This window comes from Schistocerca serialis, chromosome 6 (assembly GCF_023864345.2).
Source record: "Schistocerca serialis cubense isolate TAMUIC-IGC-003099 chromosome 6, iqSchSeri2.2, whole genome shotgun sequence".
Taxonomy (NCBI): domain Eukaryota; kingdom Metazoa; phylum Arthropoda; class Insecta; order Orthoptera; family Acrididae; genus Schistocerca; species Schistocerca serialis.
This window is the reverse complement of record NC_064643.1, coordinates 187,213,496-187,234,588: the sequence shown is the minus strand read 5'-3', so window position 1 is coordinate 187,234,588 and position 21,093 is coordinate 187,213,496. Positions and strand designations below refer to the sequence as shown.

At 46.4% G+C, this 21,093-nt stretch overlaps 1 protein-coding gene across 2 annotated transcripts in view; it reads left to right on the top strand.

Annotated features, from left to right (window-relative positions):
- The window catches only part of LOC126484082 (cytochrome P450 6k1-like), a 270,241-nt gene that overhangs the window by 230,322 nt on the left and 18,826 nt on the right, over positions 1–21,093 (top strand). For both annotated transcript variants that reach the window (XM_050107452.1, XM_050107453.1), the window contains exons 4-5: positions 1,804–2,066; positions 9,475–9,665. In XM_050107452.1, coding sequence (XP_049963409.1) covers positions 1,804–2,066; positions 9,475–9,665 — 454 coding nt within the window. The remainder of the gene's footprint in view (positions 1–1,803; positions 2,067–9,474; positions 9,666–21,093) is intronic.

Below are 21,093 nucleotides of genomic sequence, written 5' to 3'. Positions count from 1 at the left end.
TCAGTTTGGACCATGAAGTGAACCAGCGCCGGATACTAGTAAAACAGTTGCTTTCCTACCTTTCGCTGGAAGTATTTCTTCAAAAATTTCTAGAATTCTCAGGAAATATGATATTAATAGTGTTCTTTTGCCTTTGACCAAGACTAGAGCCCTGTTTGGATCTGTTAAAGGTGATTTGGGATTGAGAAAGCCTGGAGTTCATAAAATTCCCTGTCATTGTGGAAAGGTCTATATTGGACAGACTATCCGCACTGTTCACGACCGACGTGTGGACCATCAGCGTCACATACGTTTGCTTCAGCCTGAAAAATCTGCCGTCGTCGAACATTGTCTCAACGAAGGGCATAGCATGTCGTTTAAAGAGACGCAAATTGTTGCTCCGGCTCCTCGTTACAGGGATGTGTGCTCAAGGAATCCATCGAAATACGATAATCTGATGACAGTATTAATAGAGATAAAGGTTTTCCTTTAAGCAAGACATGGAACTCTATTTTATCTGATACAAAACTGCAACGGTCTGGTTATCGGCCCGCTACATCTTAATTTGCGATTTATCACTTTCGCCAGTTTCTACCGCCGGCGGCGCTGCAATTCTTCGCTTCGGAGGGGGCAGCTCTCCTTCTTCTCGCGCAGGCGCAGTAGACTGGATTGGGGGTATAAAGGAGCCGCCGTTTGTGATGCAGTTCCAGCGTGATTGAGTACATAGCGATCGCACGAGATGATGGCGGCCAGATAGATGGCTGAAATACTTTACATTGAAGACAATCATATCCGGCAGCATTTCCGTGAGGAGCATAAACATATGAGACCCTGGGAATATGTACGGAATCATTGTACTCTGCTCTTCAACCCGTAGGTTGCACCTGACGACGCGGCTTTAGGCCTCGAAACCCATTATGTTTCAATAAAGAATAATTTTACTAGCTGTCAGTATCATACAAAAGCCATTGACCATATCAGCTAAAGACGCTTGGGGAGTCGGAACGTGATTAGTTTGACAGGGCACTGAATGACTGGAGCTCAAACAATCTTGAGAAATTGCTAATGCATCTTCAGAGTTACTGACATCTGTAATAGATATAGGAACTAGAATATTCTTTGAAATTGTGTCTGATTAGGTCTTTGTATTGTATTGTATGTTAACCGGGGACCTAGAAACGACGGAGAGGCTCCGTCCCCGCCGCAGCCGCAGTGGTTCACAACCTCACGACGACTACCGCAGTCCACTTCACCACCCCACACCGAACCCAGTGTTATTGTGCGGTTCGGTCCCCGGTGGACCCCCCAGGGAACGTTTCACACTAGATGAGTGTAACCCCTATGTTTGCGTGGTAAATTAATGGTGGTGGACGCGTACGTGGAGAACTTGTTTGTGCAGCAATCGCCGACATAGTGTAACTGAGGCGGAATAAGGGGAACCAACTTGCATTCGCCGAGGCAGATGGAAAACCGCCTAAAAACCATCCACAGACTGGCCGGTTCAGCGGACCTCGACACAAATCCGCCGGGCGGATTCGTGCCGGGGACCAGGCGCACCTTCCCGCCAGGAAAGCCGTGCCTTAGACCGCAAGACCAATCGGACGGGCTGATTAGGTCCTTACTTACTATTAACACTTGTGACCACACTATCGTATGTCTCAATACAGATAACAGCAGTGGCTTCCTCTTGCTAATCTACCTACTTAGACGGACAGCTTATTTAGAAATCGATCACTATATCCCTGTTATTATGCTGAAATTGCAGTCTATGATAAGGCTCTCTAGCAGTCGAGACACTAGAGCTGTATTGTGTTTCGTTTCCAGACTATGGTGGACTGTGGCCGTGAGATGGCGGACATTCTGGAGGAGCCTGCGTCACGGGGAGAGGTGATGGAGATGCGAGAGATAGGCGCGCGCTACGCCACGGACATCATCGCGTCCGTCGCCTTCGGCATCGAGGTAAACTGCCAGCGGAACCCGGAGGCCGCCTTCAGGCAGTGGGGGCGCAAGATCTTCCAGCCGAGTCTCCAGTCCACCATTACCGCAGTCGTCAACGCTATAAATCCCTGGCTAATTTCGTTTTTAAGGTAAGTACGCGACGGGCAGAAGTCTCTCATGTCACATATTCGCGTATTACAGAACTATCAGTCTAACAAATCACGAATTATTTCCTCAAGAACGGAAAGAGCAGCCTGACCGGGAAGATAGAGTTGCGTGCCGGAGAAATTTATAAAATCGCAAGGCAATACTGACCTAACGGCTTATTTTGTAAGGAAACCTTTGAGCTCGAGGCCATAAAAGGCCAATGATGTTTACGGTATTCGACCACCCCAAATATTGCCTACCATGCAACCGTAATATTGGTTGCTAATGGCAACAGGGGGCGAGACAGGAGTTATCCAACGGTTGAACTGCTTCGACGACGAGTAACTCGCAAAAGTGCTACGGTGCCAGTGGTGTTGATACAAAGCAGAACGATGGCAACAATAAACAATGTAAGCATTGCATTATATCTATAACAGTTGCCGAAGTTGACATTTCGTCAGAAAGGAACCCAGGGAGTTTCGCAGATTGAGAAAGAAATGGCACATGAAATATTAGCGTTTCTGCAAGATGAGTCAGTGGAATGTGTGGTGCCGTATACGCTCCATTGTGCGGACGGTGTACATGAGGGGTATATTGACGATGACATGTGCTTCACAAGTGACAGCGATATTGAAACAGGTGTAGTCATGGGTCATCATCGATAACGGACAGGGAGCCACAAACCCCCTCTCCAGTGAAACATAGTAAAGAAGAATACTTGTCCAAGGAGAGGGTACTTAACACAATTACGTACCTGGAAGACCATCCGCAGCGTTATAATCAAAAAAATTATGAACGAATTTCGAATAAGTCGTCAGCAATATGACCGTGTAATATATAAGAATAGCTACGGATATTCAGTGGAGGACAAGGCATACTTGTTACAAAAACTGGTGTTTCAGCGTTTCAAGGATTCTTTACACAATTTACAGAATCCGCATGATAGTTATTCACATCAAATAGCGCCCCACATAGATTACAGTGATTTCAAGGGAACCAGTGGATAATTGCATTACTTCAGCAAGTGCTACAGATTTGGAAGACGTAAGATAACGAAATTCCAAAGAAAGTGCCAACTAGACGATGCACAGCAAACTGCGGAATCGGCCCTAAAATTTATAGAGAAAATAAACAAACGTATCCCTCCGTTCGACAAGGAATTTGTTTCCAACTCCGACCAGTTAGCCTTTCAAGGGGAAATACATTTGAAAGGAACCCTGGCAATCAGAAGTAGCAAGAGAACTGGATCAATATCAACTAACACCAGTGCTTTAACGCATTCTTATGCAATTATGCCGACTGTTATTTGGATGGTAAATCCTGTGAAGAGTTACTTATTGTGCTGCGAGAAGCTGGAGGTGTTCTGTTCCCTACGATTCTTTATTGTATGCGCGTAAGAGAAGTACGAATATGGTATGAACATTGCTTTCGCCCATAAGCAGGTCAGAATAACTTGTTTTTGCTTGATTCCTGGTCTGCGTATTAAATTCATACTCCTTTAGTGAAAACTATCCCTCCCCGAAAAGTGTGTGATATTGCAGTTCATGCCACCTGTACCACCTGGAACCATTGGACAAAATCAAGCCTCTCGATATGGTACAGACCTATAAAACATATTATCGCACTTTCTGCAGCTACGCCTTAACGGATAGCCAATTTCACGATAAGCTCCAGACTGTTTCGCATTCTGCTGCATGCCATCACATTCCATCAGTTCTCACTACACCAACACGATTTTATATGCATTCTTTAAGAGTGGATACCTAGCTGAAACTCCTGTACGGTGTGTAACTCCCAAGATGTTCGCCTTCGATCTTCATGATGCGAACCTTTGTGACCACTGAGTCGAGCCATTTTTTATTTGGTGTTCTGAATATTTCTTGAATGTCGACGATGTCCATTTCGTGAAGTGTAATACATGTATCCCATGGAAGATTGACCCCTGCGTTTCCTGGACACTCATTTTTTGTCGCCCTCCGGGTACACACGAGTCATTAGCAGCTAGTATTTTTCTTGTCATGATTGTTAACATAACGCTTTCAGATGTCTCTTACTAAAGATCGAACTTGCGATCTCGCCCTCAAGAGAAGGGGTTCCTTGTTAGATGATACATTGAAAGAACGCAAACGTACACTTACAACATTTGTAGAATTACAAAACATTTCCATAAAGTTCAGCTGATTACAATTTTTTTTTAAATTCTGGAAGTTGCAGGTACAAAATGCAGAGAAGCTTATACACAATTTCTACTCAAACTAGACTGCAGTTGTAGGAGTCATAGGACATGAAACTCTACTAAAAGTCCGAAACAGGCCTTGGAAGGCCTAACGGTACCGACCGGTCGCCGTGTCATCCTCAGTTCACAGGCGTCACTGGATGCGGATTTGGAGGGGCATGTTGTCAGCACACCGCTCTCCTGGCCGTAAGTCAGCTTACGAGGCTCCTCAGTTTGCCTCACAAGGTCTGAGTGCACCCCGCTTACCAATAGCGCTCGGCAGACCGGATGGCCACCCGTCCAAGTGCTAGCCCAGCCCGACAGCGATTAACTTCGACGATCTGACGGGAACCGGTGGTAACACTGCGGCAAGGCCGTTAGCTCATAGGGCATGAAAGGAAAGCAGTAACTGAGAAATGAGCGTGACAGCATTGTTTCCAATCCTCAGTGTTATGCAGTGTGAACACTGATCAAGCAGTAAAAGAAGCCAGGATAGGGAATTAAAGTTCAGGAGAACAAATTAGAACTTTGTTGTTTGCCGATGATACTGGAGTTCTTTCAGAGATGGTAAAGGACTTGGAAAATGAGTGGAATGGAATGGCCAGAGTCTTGAAAAGAGGTTGTAACATGAATATCAACCAAAGTAAAATAAGGCAATAGAATGTATGCGAATCAAATCAGGCGAAGCTGAGGGAATAAGTTTCGGAAACGAGACACTAAAAGTAGTAAATGGATAGCAAAATAACTGGTGATAGCCAGAGTAGAGAGAATACAAAATTCAGACTTGCATCAGCAAGGAAAGAACTTCTACAAAACAGAAATTTGTTGACTCTGAATATAACTTTAAGTGTTAGGGAGTCTCATTTCAAAGTTTTTGTGTGGAGGGAAGCCTTGTACAGAAGTGAAACACGGACAAAAAACCAATCAGATGACAGGAGAACAGAAACTTCTGAAACGTTGTGCTACAGGAGAATGCTGAACATTAGATGGGTGTATATGAAATTACTGAAGAGGTTTTGTAAGTGTTTGGAGAGAAAAGAAATTTAAGGTACAACTTGACGAAAAGAATCGTAAATTTGGTAATGATGGGAACCGTGGGGTTTAACAATTGTAGAGGGAGACCAAGCTTTCACTACAGCAAGCACATAGTGCGACATAAACGGAAGTTGTTGGGAGTATTTCTACATCTGAAAGATGACATCTATTCAAATTTTGCACCCTTCGCATAAGAGTGGCGCTAGTAGCTCCACTATGAGCATGCAAATCAGCTTCGCTCTAAATACACGCTGTAAAAGTCGTGAGCGTTAGTTACCTTCGAGACAGGACGTGGTGTTAGTCAAGAATGCCTTCAAGGCGACAAAGAGGCCATTATGGACACTTCACTGAGTTTTAACGAGGGCTACGAGAAACTGGATGTTGACTCTGCGCTGTTACAGAAAGACTTGGCGGGATTGTAGCCACTGTACATGATTGGCGGCAGCAGTGGTCAGGAGACTGTACGATGGAAAGAAGACCGGGCTTCAGACAACCACGTGGCACTACCGAGAGGGAAGACCATCGTGTTCAGCGTGTGGCTCTGGTGCGTAGTACTGCGTCTGCAGCAGCAATCTGAGCAGCAGTTAGCGCAAAAGTTACACAGCGAACTGTTATAAATCGAACCTGGCGCCCTGGAGCTTGCATTCCACCGACACCAAACCACTGCCACTTGCGACTTCAGTGATGACAAGCGAGAGCTCGTTGGAGGGCAGGGTTGCTGATGAAAGCTGTTTCTGCCTCAGTGCCAGTGATGGCTGGGTGTTAGATAGAGGGAGGCCATTTGAGGGTCTGCAGCCAACCTGTCTGCGTTCTGGGCGCACTGGGTCTACACCTGGAGTTATGGTCTCGGGTGCGATTTCGTATGCGTGGCCATCCCACGCAGTCAGACCCCCAATGTGTACGACAGTCTGGTGTATCGACCTGCTGTGCTGTCATTCATGAACAGCATTCCAGGGGGTGTTGTCCAACAGAATAACGCTTGGCCACATACCGCTGTTGTAACCCAACATGCTCTGAAGGATGTCGACACTTTGCCTTGGCCTGCTAGAGCACTGGATATGTCTCCAGTGGACCACATATGGGATATCATCCGACGACAACTCCAGCGTCATCCACAAGCAGCAATAATCGTCCCTATACTGGCCGACCAAGTGCAACAGGCATGGAATTCCATTTCACAAACTGACATCCGACACTCGTACAACACAATACAAGCACGTTTGCGTAACTGCTTTCGACATTCTGGCGGTTACACCGGCTATTAACGACTTATCTCGCGCTTACATGAATCTGTGATCTTGCAACATTAAACAATTAAATGTATTACCTAGACAAATGTATTCCAGGAATTTCATATTATACTAGAACTGACATGTGCCGGTCGGTGTGGCCGTGCGATCTAGTCGCTTCAGTCTGGAACCGCGTGGCCGCTCCGGTCGCAGGTTCGAATCCTACCTCGGGCATGGATGTGTGTGATGTCCTTAGGTTAGTCAGGTCTAAGTAGCTCTAAGTTCTAGGGGACTGATGACCACAGATGTTAAGTCCCATAGTGCTCAGAGCCATTTGAACCATTTGAACTGACATGTAATTACATTTTCACGCAATTTGGGTGCATAGATCCTGAGAAATCAGTACCCAGAACAACCACCTCTAACCGTAATAACGGCCTTGATACGCCTGGGCAGTGAGTCAAACAGAGCTTGGATGGCGTGTACAGGTATAACTGCCCACGCAGCTTCAACACGATACCACAGTTCATCAAGAGTAGTGACTGCCGTATTGCGGCGAGCCAGTTGCTCAGCCACCATTGACCAGACGTTTTCAATTGGTGAGAGGTCTGGAGAATGTGCTGGCCAGGGCAGCAGTCGAACATTTTCTTTATCCAGAAAGGCCCGTACAGGACCTGCAACATGCAGTCGTGCATTATCCTGCTGAAATGTAAGGTTTCGCAGGGATCGAATGAATGGTAGAGCCACGGGTTGTAACACATCTGAAATGTAACGTCCACTGTTCAAAGCGCCGTCAATGCGAACAAGAGGTGACCGAGACGTGTAACCAATGGCACCCCATACCATCACGCCGGGTGATACGCCAGTATGGCGATGACGAATACATGCTTCCAACGTGCGTTCACCGCGATGTCGCCAAACACGGATGCGACCATCATGATGCTGTAAACAGTGTATCGTTTTGCCATTCGTGCACTCAGGTTCGTCGCTGAGTACACCATTGCAGGCGCTCATGTCTGTGATGCAGCGTCAAGTTAACCGCAGCCAAGATCTCCGAGCTGATAGTCCATGCTGCTGCAAACGTCGTCGAACTGTTCGTGCAGATGGTTGTTGTCTTGCAAACGTCCCCATCTGTTGACTCAGGGATCGAGACGTGGCTGCACGATCCGTTACAGCCATGCGTATAAGATGCCTGTCAGCTCGACTGCTAGCGATACGAGGCCGTTGGGATCCAGCACGGCGTTCCGTATTACTCTCCTGAACCCACCGAATCCATATTCTGCTAACAGTCATTGGATCTCGACCAACCCGAGCAGCAATGTCGCGATACGACAAACCGCAATCGCGATAGGCTACAATCCGACCTTTATCATAGTCGGAAACGTGATGGTACGCATTTCTCCTCTTTACACGAGGCATCACAACAACGTTTCACCAGGCAACGCCGGTTAACTGCTGTTTGTGTATGAGAAATCAGTTGGAATCTTTCCTCATGTCAGCACGTTGTAGGTGTCGCCACCGGCGTCAACCTTGTGTGAAAGCTGTGAAAAGCTAATCATTTGCATATCTTCCTGTTGGTTAAATTTCGCCTGTCCGCCGCTCGTGGTCTCGCGGTAGCGTTCTCGCTTCCCGAGCCCGGGGTCCCGGGTTCGATTCCCGGCGCGGTCAGGGATTTTCACCTGCCTCGAGATGACTGGGTGTTTGTGTTGTCCTCATCATTTCATCATCATCCAGGAAAGTGGCGAAATTGGACTGAGCAAAGATTGGATAATTGTACGGGCGCTGATAACCACGCAGTTGAGCGCCCCACAAACCAAACATCATCATCATCATCATCATAAATTTCGCCTCTGTAGCACGTCAACTTCGTGGTTTAGCAGTTTTAATTCCCAGTAGTGTATGTTTTGGTGTTGCCAATTTTTCCCTTCAGTGAAAATTGTAGTAATTACTCGGAGGTGAAGAGGCTTGCAGAGGACAGACTAGAGTGGTGGGTTGCATTAAACCAGTTTTTACACTAAATATCTCAGTAACAACGACAACAACAACAACAATAAAAACAACCTTTCGTCATTGATATGAATCATCTCAGAAAATACTATCCTTTTACACTCCTTAACACCGGTGCCCTTATACCAAACCATTAGATTTGCATCGGATTTGCCTGAATGATGTTTAGATTCCCGTTTCTTGTGCTTTCTGTGTTTGCATATGAGAAACTAGGTTATCGTAGGATCGACCAAATAATATTACAATATTTATCTTGCAAGAGCACGCAGTGTAGTTGCTATTTGAACACTGACGAGGACATTCTGCCTGCTGCTGGAAACTATACACACTACGGCAGCCCACTTTGTACAACGAGTCTCAAATGCGAGTTGGTGTTGCCACTATTCACTTCACAAAAATGGTTCAAATGGCTCTGAGCACTATGGGACCTAACATCTGAGGTCATCAGTCCCCTAGAACTTAGACCTACTTAAACCTGACTAACATCACACACATCCATGCCCGAGGCAAAATTCGAACCTGCGACCGTAGCAGTCGCGCGGTTCCGGACTGAAGCGCCGAGATCCGCTTGGGCACAGCGGCCGGCTTCGATTAACACATCTGCTGCAGGTAAAGATCACATTACGTTCCCTCTCTGTATTATCCAGCTTCTATACCAGGGTACGTAGTCATGATTTGGCAAATTGATTTCAACTTTGTTGCCTGGGGTTCTTCCAGTTGCCGTAGTCGTCATTTAACCTGAGTAAGAGAAGTCGTGAGCGCCATATGTCTGTGAATCGTGTACTCTTCGTTCAGTGTGTTATGGTATTTTAACTGTTTGTGTACTGTACTTTATGAGGCGGAGGTTGGGGACCAACCTAGCATTTGCTAAATGGAAATAGAAAACTGCAATACATTCAGGCTGGTCGGTCTACCTTTGTGCAGGCTACGCAGCAACGCAACAAAGATATCGCATTATTTCCGCAAGATGGTGAGGGACACGGTGGCGTACAGGGAGGAGAACAACGTAACGAGGAACGACTTCATGCAGTTGCTGATCCAGCTCAAGAACAAGGGGTGTGTGGACAGTGACAAGCCGGGGGTGCAGAAGGAGGACGATGAAGACAGCACATGGAGTGAGTAGCCACGTCTGTTCCTGTTAATGTTTTTGTCAGTGACAAATTGAATTTTACCGAATTCAGTACCACGTTATTGACACATGAAGCGCACTGTATTAAAAAAGATTTTGATAGCGTAATGTCAACACTTACTTGTGCCGTCCGAAACAACTGTAATACTCCTGGGGATCGATGTACACTGTCTGATCAAAAGTGTCTGAACACCAGTTAGTGGACATTAATATGGGACGTTGTGACCTTCCCACCATATTTGTTTCTGTATGAAATTTAGGCCAACTTTACCTGCCAATCTATAAAATTCTGCGTATTACCAAAACTATGTACCCACAAACTGTTATCCGACTTAAACTCGTGTACTAATCTTTGCCTAAACAGGACCTAATTAGAAACGATCTGAAGTTAATCTGAATGCAACTCGTCTTTATATTAAATGCGCAATTGAATAAAACAATTATCTGGCCCTAATAAAAATTTCCACTTACCTTGCGTCTTGACAACATTATTGCAGATTCATCGAAAGCACAAAGTCCGCAGCTCGTGGACTAGGGGCTAGCGTTGCTGTCTCTGGATCACAGGGTCCCAGGTTCGATTCCCGGGCGAATTGGGGATCTTATTTGCCCGGGGACTGGGAGTTTGTGTTGTCCTCATCATTCCATCATCATTCGTGAATGTGGCTAGACTGAACTGTGTACGGAATGGGAATTTGTACGAGCGCTGATGCCGCGCAGTTGAGCGCCCCACAAACCAACCATCATCACCGAAAGAACAACACCAAACAGCAGCCAGGCAGCGGATAAGTTAGATTTCTATTACTTAATAAAATTTCCAAACTATATTCAAACTATTGTATACACTTAGTGAAATGTGGTAATCCGTAATGATAAAAAGTGTGTAAAAGTGTGTGTGTGTGTGTGTGTGTGGGGGGGGGGGGGGGGAGTAACTATTCCTATGAAATGATATTCCAAGACAAGGATTTTAGAATGAAGTATGCATACAAAAAGACAGTAAAACTTCGCGTGAACTTCACACACAACATCGGTCTGAACAATACTAAGCTTAACAACGATTTAAAAAGGGTACAATGTTAACAGAGAGTTTCTATAAAAACCAAGCAGCTTAATCAGATAATATGTTAATGCATGACTCAGGGAAATGGGGTGGTGAGCAAGTGAACAAACCTAACCAGCTGCCAATAATAATTTCTACAAATTAGGTCCGCAGTCCTGCAGTCTTACCTCAAACTTCTTCTCTTCAATAAAAGTTACATTATTCAAAACTTATATTCTTTCCACCTTTGAATGTACGTAGGTTGGAAGTTAAATAGTGGCAACACTGCTGTGGAGATACTAGGCAATGTAATCTACTATTGTCGCTGATAGCACACGTTGTTGACACACCTACCTTACCTCCGAGCAAATAGACTCGCCCGTCCCACGTCACCGGCGTGCGCACAGTCGAGGGAAACACAGTCACTCGTGAGTGAGCGGTCTAACGTAACGGTATTACTATGTTTTCGAAACAGGAACAACGAAGTTGGATCAAGATTGAATATGCCAGATGTCGTACAGCACGACAGTGTCATCAAGGTCTTCAAGAGGCATTGCCGTACAGAACAGTGGCACTTTGGGAAAAAACCTTCAACGAAGGTCGGCAAACTGTGGCACACATGTAGCGGGCAGGTCGTCGTAGCGTCTCTGAAGAAGTAGTGCATGCTGCTGCCGCGTAAGTGGACAGTGATCGACGCCATACGATTCGTGAGCTCGCCCACGAAAACAGACTGTGCTTCGCATCCTGAAGGATGCGAAAAATTTCATCACGATGGGTTCCGCATGACATGACGGAAATGCAGAAATGGAAGCATTACGATGCTGCTCAGACGCACTTGGAGCGCTATGAGCGCGAAGGAGAGGTTTTCTTACACTGTATCGTAACACTGGATGAGACATGGGCGACATCGTCCCAGCGTCCCAACGAATGGCGTCATTACGGGTCGCCACGAAAGTCAAAGTGGCTCAGAGCCTCGGTTTGGTGAAAGTCATGGTGATTCTCGTGTACGACTGTGATGGCGTTCCCAGAATGAGATTTTCACTCTGCAGCGGAGTGTGCGCTGATATGAAACTTCCTGGCAGATTAAAACTGTGTGCCCGACCGAGACTCGAACTCGGGACCTTTGCCTTTCGCGGGCAAGTGCTCTACCAACTGAGCTACCGAAGCACGACTCACGCCCGGTACTCACAGCTTTACTTCTGCCAGTACCTCGTCTCCTACCTTCCAAACTTTACAGAAGCTCTCCTGCGTGGCTAAGCCATGTCTCCGCAATATCCTTTCTTTCAGGAGTGCTAGTTCTGCTTGGTTCGCAGGAGAGCTTCTGTAAAGTTTGGAAGGTAGGAGACGAGGTACTGGCAGAAGTAAAGCTGTGAGTACCGGGCGTGAGTCGTGCTTCGGTAGCTCAGTTGGTAGAGCACTTGCCCGCGAAAGGCAAAGGTCCCGAGTTCGAGTCTCGGTCGGGCACACAGTTTTAATCTGCCAGGAAGTTTCTTGTGATGGCGTTATCCTAACGCATTACGTTCCTCCACGGCAGACCGTTAATGCACAGTATTACTGCTCGTTTTTGGAGCATCACCTGCGGCCAGCTTTCCGAAAACAGCGGCGACACTTTCTGCGCAACCGACCCATCATTTTGCACTACAGTGCGCGGGCGCTTACAGCGCAAGCTGTGGCTGCTCTGTTCAGTCGATGGGACTGGGAAGTACTGTACCGTCCGCCATACTCCACGGACTTAAGTCCTTGTGACTTTGATTTGATTCCGAAGACGAAGGAACGAACATGTTCGTGGCATTCGCTTCAGAACTGTTCCAGAGATTAAACAAGCAGTAGCCTGCCCCATTCGCACCATCAACAGAACAGGCTCTGCTAACGGTATACAACGCCTTCCACATAGCTGGCAACGGGTTCTATACAACGCTGGTGACTACTCTGAAGGACAGTAACAGGTGCAAACATATAACTCTTTTGTATCGGTTGTGAATAAATAATTGCCATTATTTAAGTTCCAGCCCTCATATACTGGGTGATTAAAAAGTCAGTATAAATTTGAAAACTAAATAAATCACGAAATAATGTAGATAGAGAGGTACAAATTGGCACACATGCTTGGAATGACATGGGGATTTATTAGAATCAAAAAAATACAAAAGTTCAAAAAATTTCCGACAGATGGAGCTTCATCTGATCAGAATAGCAATAATTAGCATAACAAAGTAAGACAAAGCAAAGATGATGTTCTTTACAGGAAATGTTCAATATGTCCACCATCATTCCTCAACAATAGCTGTAGGCGAGGAATAATGTTGTGAACAGCAATGTAAAGCATGTCCGGAGTTATGGTGAGGCATTGGCGTCGGATGTTGTTGTCTTTCAGTATCCCTAGAGATATCGGCGATCACGATACAACTGCGACTTCAGGTAACCCCAAAGCCAATAATCGCACGGACTGAGATCTGGGGACCTGGGAGGCGGCTGAGCTCACGATCATCACCAAACGACGCTCGCAAGAGATCTTTCACGCGTCTAGCAATATGGGGTGAAGCGCCATCCTGCATAAATATCGTACGTTCCAGCAGGTGTTTATCAGCCAGGCTGGGGATGATGCGATTCTGTAACATATCGGAGTACCTCTCACCCGTCACGGTAGCAGTTACAAAACCAGAATCACGCATTTCTTCGAAGAAAAAAGGCCCGATAACGCTAAATGTGGTAAATCCAACCCTTACCGTGACTTTCTCGTCGTGCAACGGAGTTTCCACGACAGTTCTGGGATTTTCGGTAGCCCAAATTCTGCAGTTGTGGGCGTTGATAGATCCTCGGAGCGTGAAATGAGCTTCGTCGGTCTACAACACGTTACTCAGCCAATCGTCATCTTCCGCCATCTTTTGAAACGCCCACACCGCAAGTGCCCTCCACTTCACTAAATCGCCAGGTAACAGTTTATGATGCCGATGATTTCGTACGGATAACATAGGAGGGTACGCCTCAGTGCCAACCAAATAGTAGTGTATGGAATGCCGGTGCGACGTGCGACTGCACGAGCGCTGACTTCCCCGTGCATAGACGAACCCGCTACAGTCTCCATTTCTTCCTGAACTGTCTCAGCAGCAATACGCCTTGTGCTCGGTCGGCCACTACGGGGTCTATCGTCTAAACAACCCGTGGCTTCGAACTTCGAAATCATTCTCGCCACAGCTGCATTTGTCAACGGACCTTTACCCGTTCGAATCCCCTTCCCATGGCGATAGGATCGTAACGCTGAACTAGCACATTCCCCATTCTGATAATACAGCTTCACTAAAAGCGCCTTTTCAAGTAACGTCAACACGCTGCGACTGCTGGTGCATCTGATTCTCTCTCTCATTACATCTCCTTTTATACACGATTGTAATGCGCGGACTCAGAAGTCATTGCTTAAGGCTGGATGAGTGAGTCTGTACTCATGCAAGTACGGTACCATCATGACTCGAACACAGATCCCAGAAATGAGACAGACAAGCCCAGTGGCCCCGAGCGGGTCATCAAAGTCCAATGGAGAAAACATGGAGCCCAGCTCAGAAGTCGAACCTGCCTCAATGTCAGATTCGGTGGAGATACAATAACGCGAATACGAGCCCAAGAACTGCAATGGACAAGCAACTGGTGATGTGATAGGTGATGCCCGGAGCTTGACTGGAGATGATTAGCTGATTATCCAACCTGCTGGAGACAAGGTCTAGACAGCATGTGGTGACTGGTGTGCCAGATTCTAGCCTTTGTTGGCTGGGGTGGATGCGAGTTGCATCAGAAGGCAGGATGCTGTTATGACGCAGCATGGGCATTAGAAATGGTCATGGTGACTGGTGTGCATGAAATGGCCTGCTGATGGCTTTGCTGAGGGTGGCCTGGGTATCTGTGGTGGATGCTGTCTGGGCAGCTGTGCCACATGGCTGGGTGAGATGGCGCTTAGTTGCACATTGCTTTACGATGACAGCTGCTGCTTACATCATTCGTGGCTCCAGTTGCAGGCCCTGCCTGGCCGGTGTCAGAGGAATCAAAGAAATGAATGGCAGCTGGAGCGGTCAGGATGAAGGCCAGCTTGACTCTATCAATTCAGACTATGGTTGGTTCACCATTGAACTCGACATTGAGTATTCTCCTCCCACAAGGATGACACTGTGAGGATCCATGTAGAGTGGCTGTTGTTGTACTGCATCAGTGTACAACATGATGTATGCAGACCACTGTAGATTGGTGTGTACAATCACTTTGTCAGCGCTGTACCAAGATGGTGTGTGTGGTTAGAGGCTGGCCATGTGGATGTGTAGTCATTCTGTCAGTGGTGTGACCAAGTTGTCAAGAGGCAGTGTTACTTCCTCCCGAAATCACCAGCTATGGCAAGAGGTTGTCTGTAGAAGAGATTGGTAGGGGAAGCCCTGATCTCTTCCTTTGGTGTCACTCACAGTCTGAGAAGTACTACTGGAAGTGCTTCAGTCTAGGTGTTATCGTGGTATGTTAGGAAGAATTTCAGCGTCTTATGGAGGTGCTTGACAATGCTGTTAGGCAGCAGGTGGCAGCTAGTAGTTCTGTGCAACTTCAAACTGTGGTGTCACATATCGACACCACCTCATAGGCTTCCAGTTGGCAACGGAATAGCAAGTTTCCTTCTGATCCCAATAGAGGTTGAGCACCTTCTGGCATATCCAGTGGTGCGCCTGCTCAGCCACACCTGCAGTGGCTCTGGACTATGAGTGCCCTCTGCTGCCACAATGTGGGACGGCTGGTGCCAGTCATTCAGCTACTTGCGCTTAGAGCCTCGCCACTATGACACCATCATTCATGTTTAGAACAGCGAGCCTCATTCTGGTTGCTATTGTATGAACCTGGACTCTAATTCTTGCTGCATTATTTGTCATAAGCCTTCGTTCAATTCGAGAAATACAAGTTAAGTAAATATTCTGTTTACTGTGATTAACTTTTTCACTAATTACACCTCCTCCCGTACAGGTTTCCTATGACAACAGTTGCTGCACCACTCTGTAGCCAGCCTGTCCTTACCATCGTTTACAAAGTCATACGCAACACATCCCACACATATTGGCGACTTGTGTCAACAGTGTGCAGTGTGCAGTCAAACATTACCAGGTCCAGGCAGCATTCAAAAGGCCAATCATCATGAACGCCGAAGGGCGTGATTATGGGCGTTTTATGTATGTCTTCAGCCACCCCAGGAATCCGCGTGAGTGCCTTCATTCAATAGATTTTGCTGAACGTAACTGAGCCTGCCAAGGAGTGGCAAAAATCCTGCATGTGCAGTGCTGGACATTGGTTTGGTACCGTTCATGCATTTAAGGCATGATAGTCCTCACATAGGTACCACAAATCGTCTTTCTTGGAGACTTTGTGCAAGGCAGAGGACCAGGAGCTGCTTGGTGGTCGAATGATGACCTGTCGCAGAATGCCCTCAAACTCGGCCTTTGCTGCAGTTAGTCTATAGTGTGCGAGTTGATGTGGAGGCCTTGAGGTGGGTGAACCAGGTGTGGTTATGATGTGGTGGACCATCAAAGGGTTGATGTTCCTTGGTGCACCAGGTGGGCGAGTAAGCTCTTGCAATTTCCTTTTTATTTAGGATACCAGTTTCCACTCATCTTCAGACCCTGCACCATGAATGACAAAAATCATCCAGTACATGTATTAACAGCGAACCAATATTTGTGCCTGGTTTCCATTGAAGACTTCACAAGCAATATCAGAGATTGCCTAAATAAAAAGCTATAAAACAGCTGTTGCAGTATTACTTTTACAATTCATCGACCAGCTGGAATGCCACACTCAATAATTGCAAGATAGACTTGCGTTTATTTCTCCAGAATGTCTGCATATGGTCCAGGGCACTTTACAGTTTTTGCTGTAAAGAAAGTGGCCTGCTGCCACTGTCACACTATTTTCAGACTTATTGAGTCCATCAGCTGGGTGTTTGTATCAGGTAGAAGCTTGTAATGCCTGAGGTAATCTGCACACAGGACTGGCTTTTTGAGGTCAGCAACAATGAATGTCCATGCAAATGTGTGGTATAGTTCAAGGTCCAAAGTCTGGAGATGTGTATCATATGTTTTTGTGGTGAAACTATTTGCAGCTATAAGAGACAGTGTGTCAGCAGTACCCCAGCGCAGCTTGTAGGAATAATGACAGATCAGAACCTGTGTCAACAATGTACTTGGCACTACCAGCCCGTTCTGCCATGAAGAGGCACATTTGTATAGCAGTGTAGCCAGGCTGGTCTGGGCTCAGTTGCAGCTGATGTCTGGGTGCACATAGGGCAGATGTCACTTTGTGCCATTGTTGACAAAGTGGATATGGTACCAGCAAAACCAGTTTGGTAGCTGCTCTAATGTTGGCAGAGCACTTCTAGAACGCTTGTGCAGCATTGCCAGTTGCATGAGTTGGGTCGCCGGTGGCTGTATCTGCTGCTGCCATAGTGCCTGGTGCTCTCTGTCCATGAGTGTTCCAACTTATCGACTTGCAAGTTTAATGCTGCCATCGCAGTGGCCAGATTCTGGGCTAAGTGGTGCAGGTTGCTGGCCAAGGTGGGAGGTGCAGAAGGCATGTGTCACCGTGGAGTGAATATTGCTGTGGCCAGTTTGTCATTGGGCACGATCGCCAGCACATATGCGCCTGATCGGCTGAGTATGCAATGGTGTCTGGATGCGTTTGTGTCTGTGCTGCAATGACTACCTGCACATGAGAAGGGTGTCTGCGCACAAAAATAACGTGCAACAGAACCATATTGGACTCTGTGAGGCTCTGCAGATGGTGCAGGAACTGACATGGCCTCCTGTCACTTCATTCCTCTTGGCACAGCAACTGAAGCATGCATTGTTGCTCTGATGATGAGATCCTCCAGATAATTCCTTCTTCAGCCCTTTGCATGTGGACTGTGTTAGCGGGCAGTTTGGTCAGTCTGCCTCATAACATGTACAAATTTTGCTGGATCGCAGGTGATGTTACTGCTCAGGAAAACTGCCTCATGGGCCAAAAAGGTGGCAGCGTAACAAACACTCAATCTGTACTTGTCGCGACTCCAGCAATACTAGGAAGTATCAGTATAGTGGCACCTTGTATGCAGCAGTTTCATTGAACTGGCTCCAGGTGGACAGAGTTCCCGCATACAGGATGTGTCAGGAACTCGCTCTCCAGCCTCTGATTTCTCACTAGCAGATCTTCTATTGTCTTTTGGAGTTCCTCCAAGGTCGACACCTTCTTTACAATAAAGTTCTCATGCAAGGGGGAAAATAAATACCAAAAATAATATAAAACACAAAAGATAACACTAGGAAGTTCGCGTTGAAGAACACAAAAAAGATAAATATTCGTACAAAAGAAAAAAACTCGATGGTTTGTCCACTATCCAGGCACTATTCGTCCAAGAGGTCGTAAGTGTTAATCCACTCACGATTTCGGAACACTCACACCGATGAATGTTCGTCACTGCATGTTAAACTTGACCCACAAGGTCCACGGCTACCAGATCAGACTGCGCAACATGTGTCTGTACGGTACCGCTGCCAAGGTTGAACCGCTTTGTTTTCTTCGCTCCCGTGGACGCCACACCTTTGCCACAATTATGCCTAACGGTAAATCTACGCGCCGGCGTATGCTGGGTGGGCTGGCTGTAACTGTACTTCTGCCGCCCATGCATTTCTGCGGTATGGCTGCCACAGAAGTAATAAATACGTATTTTTGGTTTGAAATAGATAATACGACTACTTAAAATGTAGATAGCAACCTTGACTGTTTATCACCGAAACTTTTCGGCAATGTGGGCAGATAATTATAGTTTGGGCTCATTCTACAATTGAAAGTAAAAGAGAAATCTAACGCTTTTACTTTTACAATCAAATGTAGGAAGAAAATATTAATGAAGATAGTTTGCTTGCCGATTATAATCTTGTTTAACCAGAAGAAATAAAAATGAAAAAAGTAAAGTTAGAACAATTTGTCTTATCATATTCAGAAAAGGTTTATTAATGAAATAACCACTAACAGAAATATATTATTTGGTACGGAAACCTCAGAATTTTTCTCGTTTTTATAGCAAAATCAAATTCATTCAAATATGCGTAATAGTTTTACAGAAAGAATAATGAAATGTGTAATTTTCAGGCAAAGTGGATTTAGTTTTCTTTTTCTTTTTCTTTCTCTTTTTTTTTTTTTTTTTTTTTTTTTAAATTTCGATCTGGTTAGGTAGAGATAACTAAGGTCAGAGAGGTTCGCTGCTGTGGAAGTCCAATAACAAGAGCGCAACAGTTTAAAATATTGTTATCAGCAGAAGCAGTATTATTGCTGGTGCAGGTGATTCACATAATGTCACGAGATAACGTACGCGGACGAGTAATGTGAGAACTAGCCAGCAATACTTAGTAAATCCTCTCCAGCATTTAGCTCTCTTATTGCATTTCTATAATATACACTATGTGATCAAAAGTATCCGGATATCTGGCTGAAAATGACTTACAAGTTTGTGGCGCCCTCCATCGGTAATGCTGGAATTCAATATGGTGTTGGCCCGCCCTTAGCCTAGATGACAGCTTCCACTCTCACAGGCATACGTTCAACCAGGTGCTGCACTGCCGAGAGGTATCGATGTCGGTCGGCGAGGCATGGCACGAAGTCAGAGTTACAAACCATCCCAAAGGCGTTCTACAGGATTCAGGTCAGGACTGTGTGCAGGCCAGTCCATAGCAGGGATGTTATTGTCGTGTAACCACTCCGTAACAGGCTGTGCATTATGAACAGGTGCTCGATCGTGTTGAAAGATGCAATCGCCATCCCCGAATTGCTCTTCGACAGTGGGAAGGAAGAAGGTGCGTAAAACATCAATATATGCCTGTGCTGTAATAATAGTGCCACGCAAAACAACAAAGGGTGCAAGCCCCCTCCATGGAAACCACCATCACAACATAACACCACCGCCTCCTAATTTTATTGTTAGCACTACACACGCTGGTAGATGACGTTCACCGGCCATTCGCCATACCGACACCCTGCCATCGGATCGCCACATTGTGTACCGTGATTCGTCACTCCACACAACGTTTTTCCACTGTTCAATCATCCAATGTTTACGATCCTGACACCAAGCGAGGCGTCGTCTGGCATTTACCTGCGTGATGTGTGGCTTATGAGCAGCCGCTCGACCATGAAATCCAAGTTTTCTCACCTCGCCCCCCAACTGTCATAGTACTTGCAGTGGATCCTGACGCAGTTTGGAATTCCTGTGTTATAGTCTGGATAGATGTCTGCCTAACACACATTACGACCCTCTTCAACTGGCGGCGGTCTCTGTCAGTCAACAGACGAGGTCGGCCTGTACAGTTTTGTGCTGTACGTGTCCCTTCACGTTTCCACTTCACTATCACATGGGAAACTGTGGACCTAGGAGTGTGGAAATCTCTCCTACGGATACTTTTGATCACACAGTGTATAAGTTAAGTATCACAGTGATAATGTGCATTTGCACATTATCACAACCACATTAGTATTTGCCATATGTCACGAAGGTTAGGTCGTGTGTGATGTTGGGCAAATGCACCAAGTTAAAATAAAATAATCAGTAGAGAAGCCAACAACCACCTCCTCCGTACTTCATTGGAAATGAAATGAGCGTTGGCCGTCATTGGCTGGGAGACCCCTTACGGGGCAGGTCCGGCCGCCTTGGTGCAGGTCTACATTCGACGCAACACTGGGCGACCTGCGTGCCGGATGGGGATGAAGACAACACAGCACCCAGCCGGGAATCGAACCCGGGCCCGTAGGACGGCAATCCGTCACACTGACCACTCAGCTATCAGGGCGGACCATATTCCATTGCTGGCGCTCCATATAACAGCCTTCCATCGGATTGCCACAGGGCACAGTGTGATTCATCACGCCAGATTGCTCATTCCAGTCATCCATTGTCCAGTGGCGTCGCTCTTTGGACCACCTGTAGCGACTCACTATATATATGTGTGAATTATGAGGAAATGGTCGACCATTGCACTTCACTCTTTTCAGCTCCCTGTGCACAGCCATTGTCCTAGCTGAGCTGTTGGTGGTGCTTTTGCACCCCCTAAATTACTGTTTCAATTGATTCCCTGTAATTTAACAACAACAAATAATTATAACCACCTTTCTCAAAGCTTGACGGTCCCTTTCCGCCAGTACATGAGGTCTGCGTGGTCTTTGTTTGGCTGTGGTGGTTCCTTCGCGTTTCCATATCACTACCACATCACCAACAGTCGACTTTGGGCAGATTTAGAGGGTTGTAATGCCCCTGACAGGTATCTTATTCATGTGTCATCCAATGACTAGCCCCATTCGAAGTCTCTGAGCTCTCCTGATCAATCCATTCTGCTGT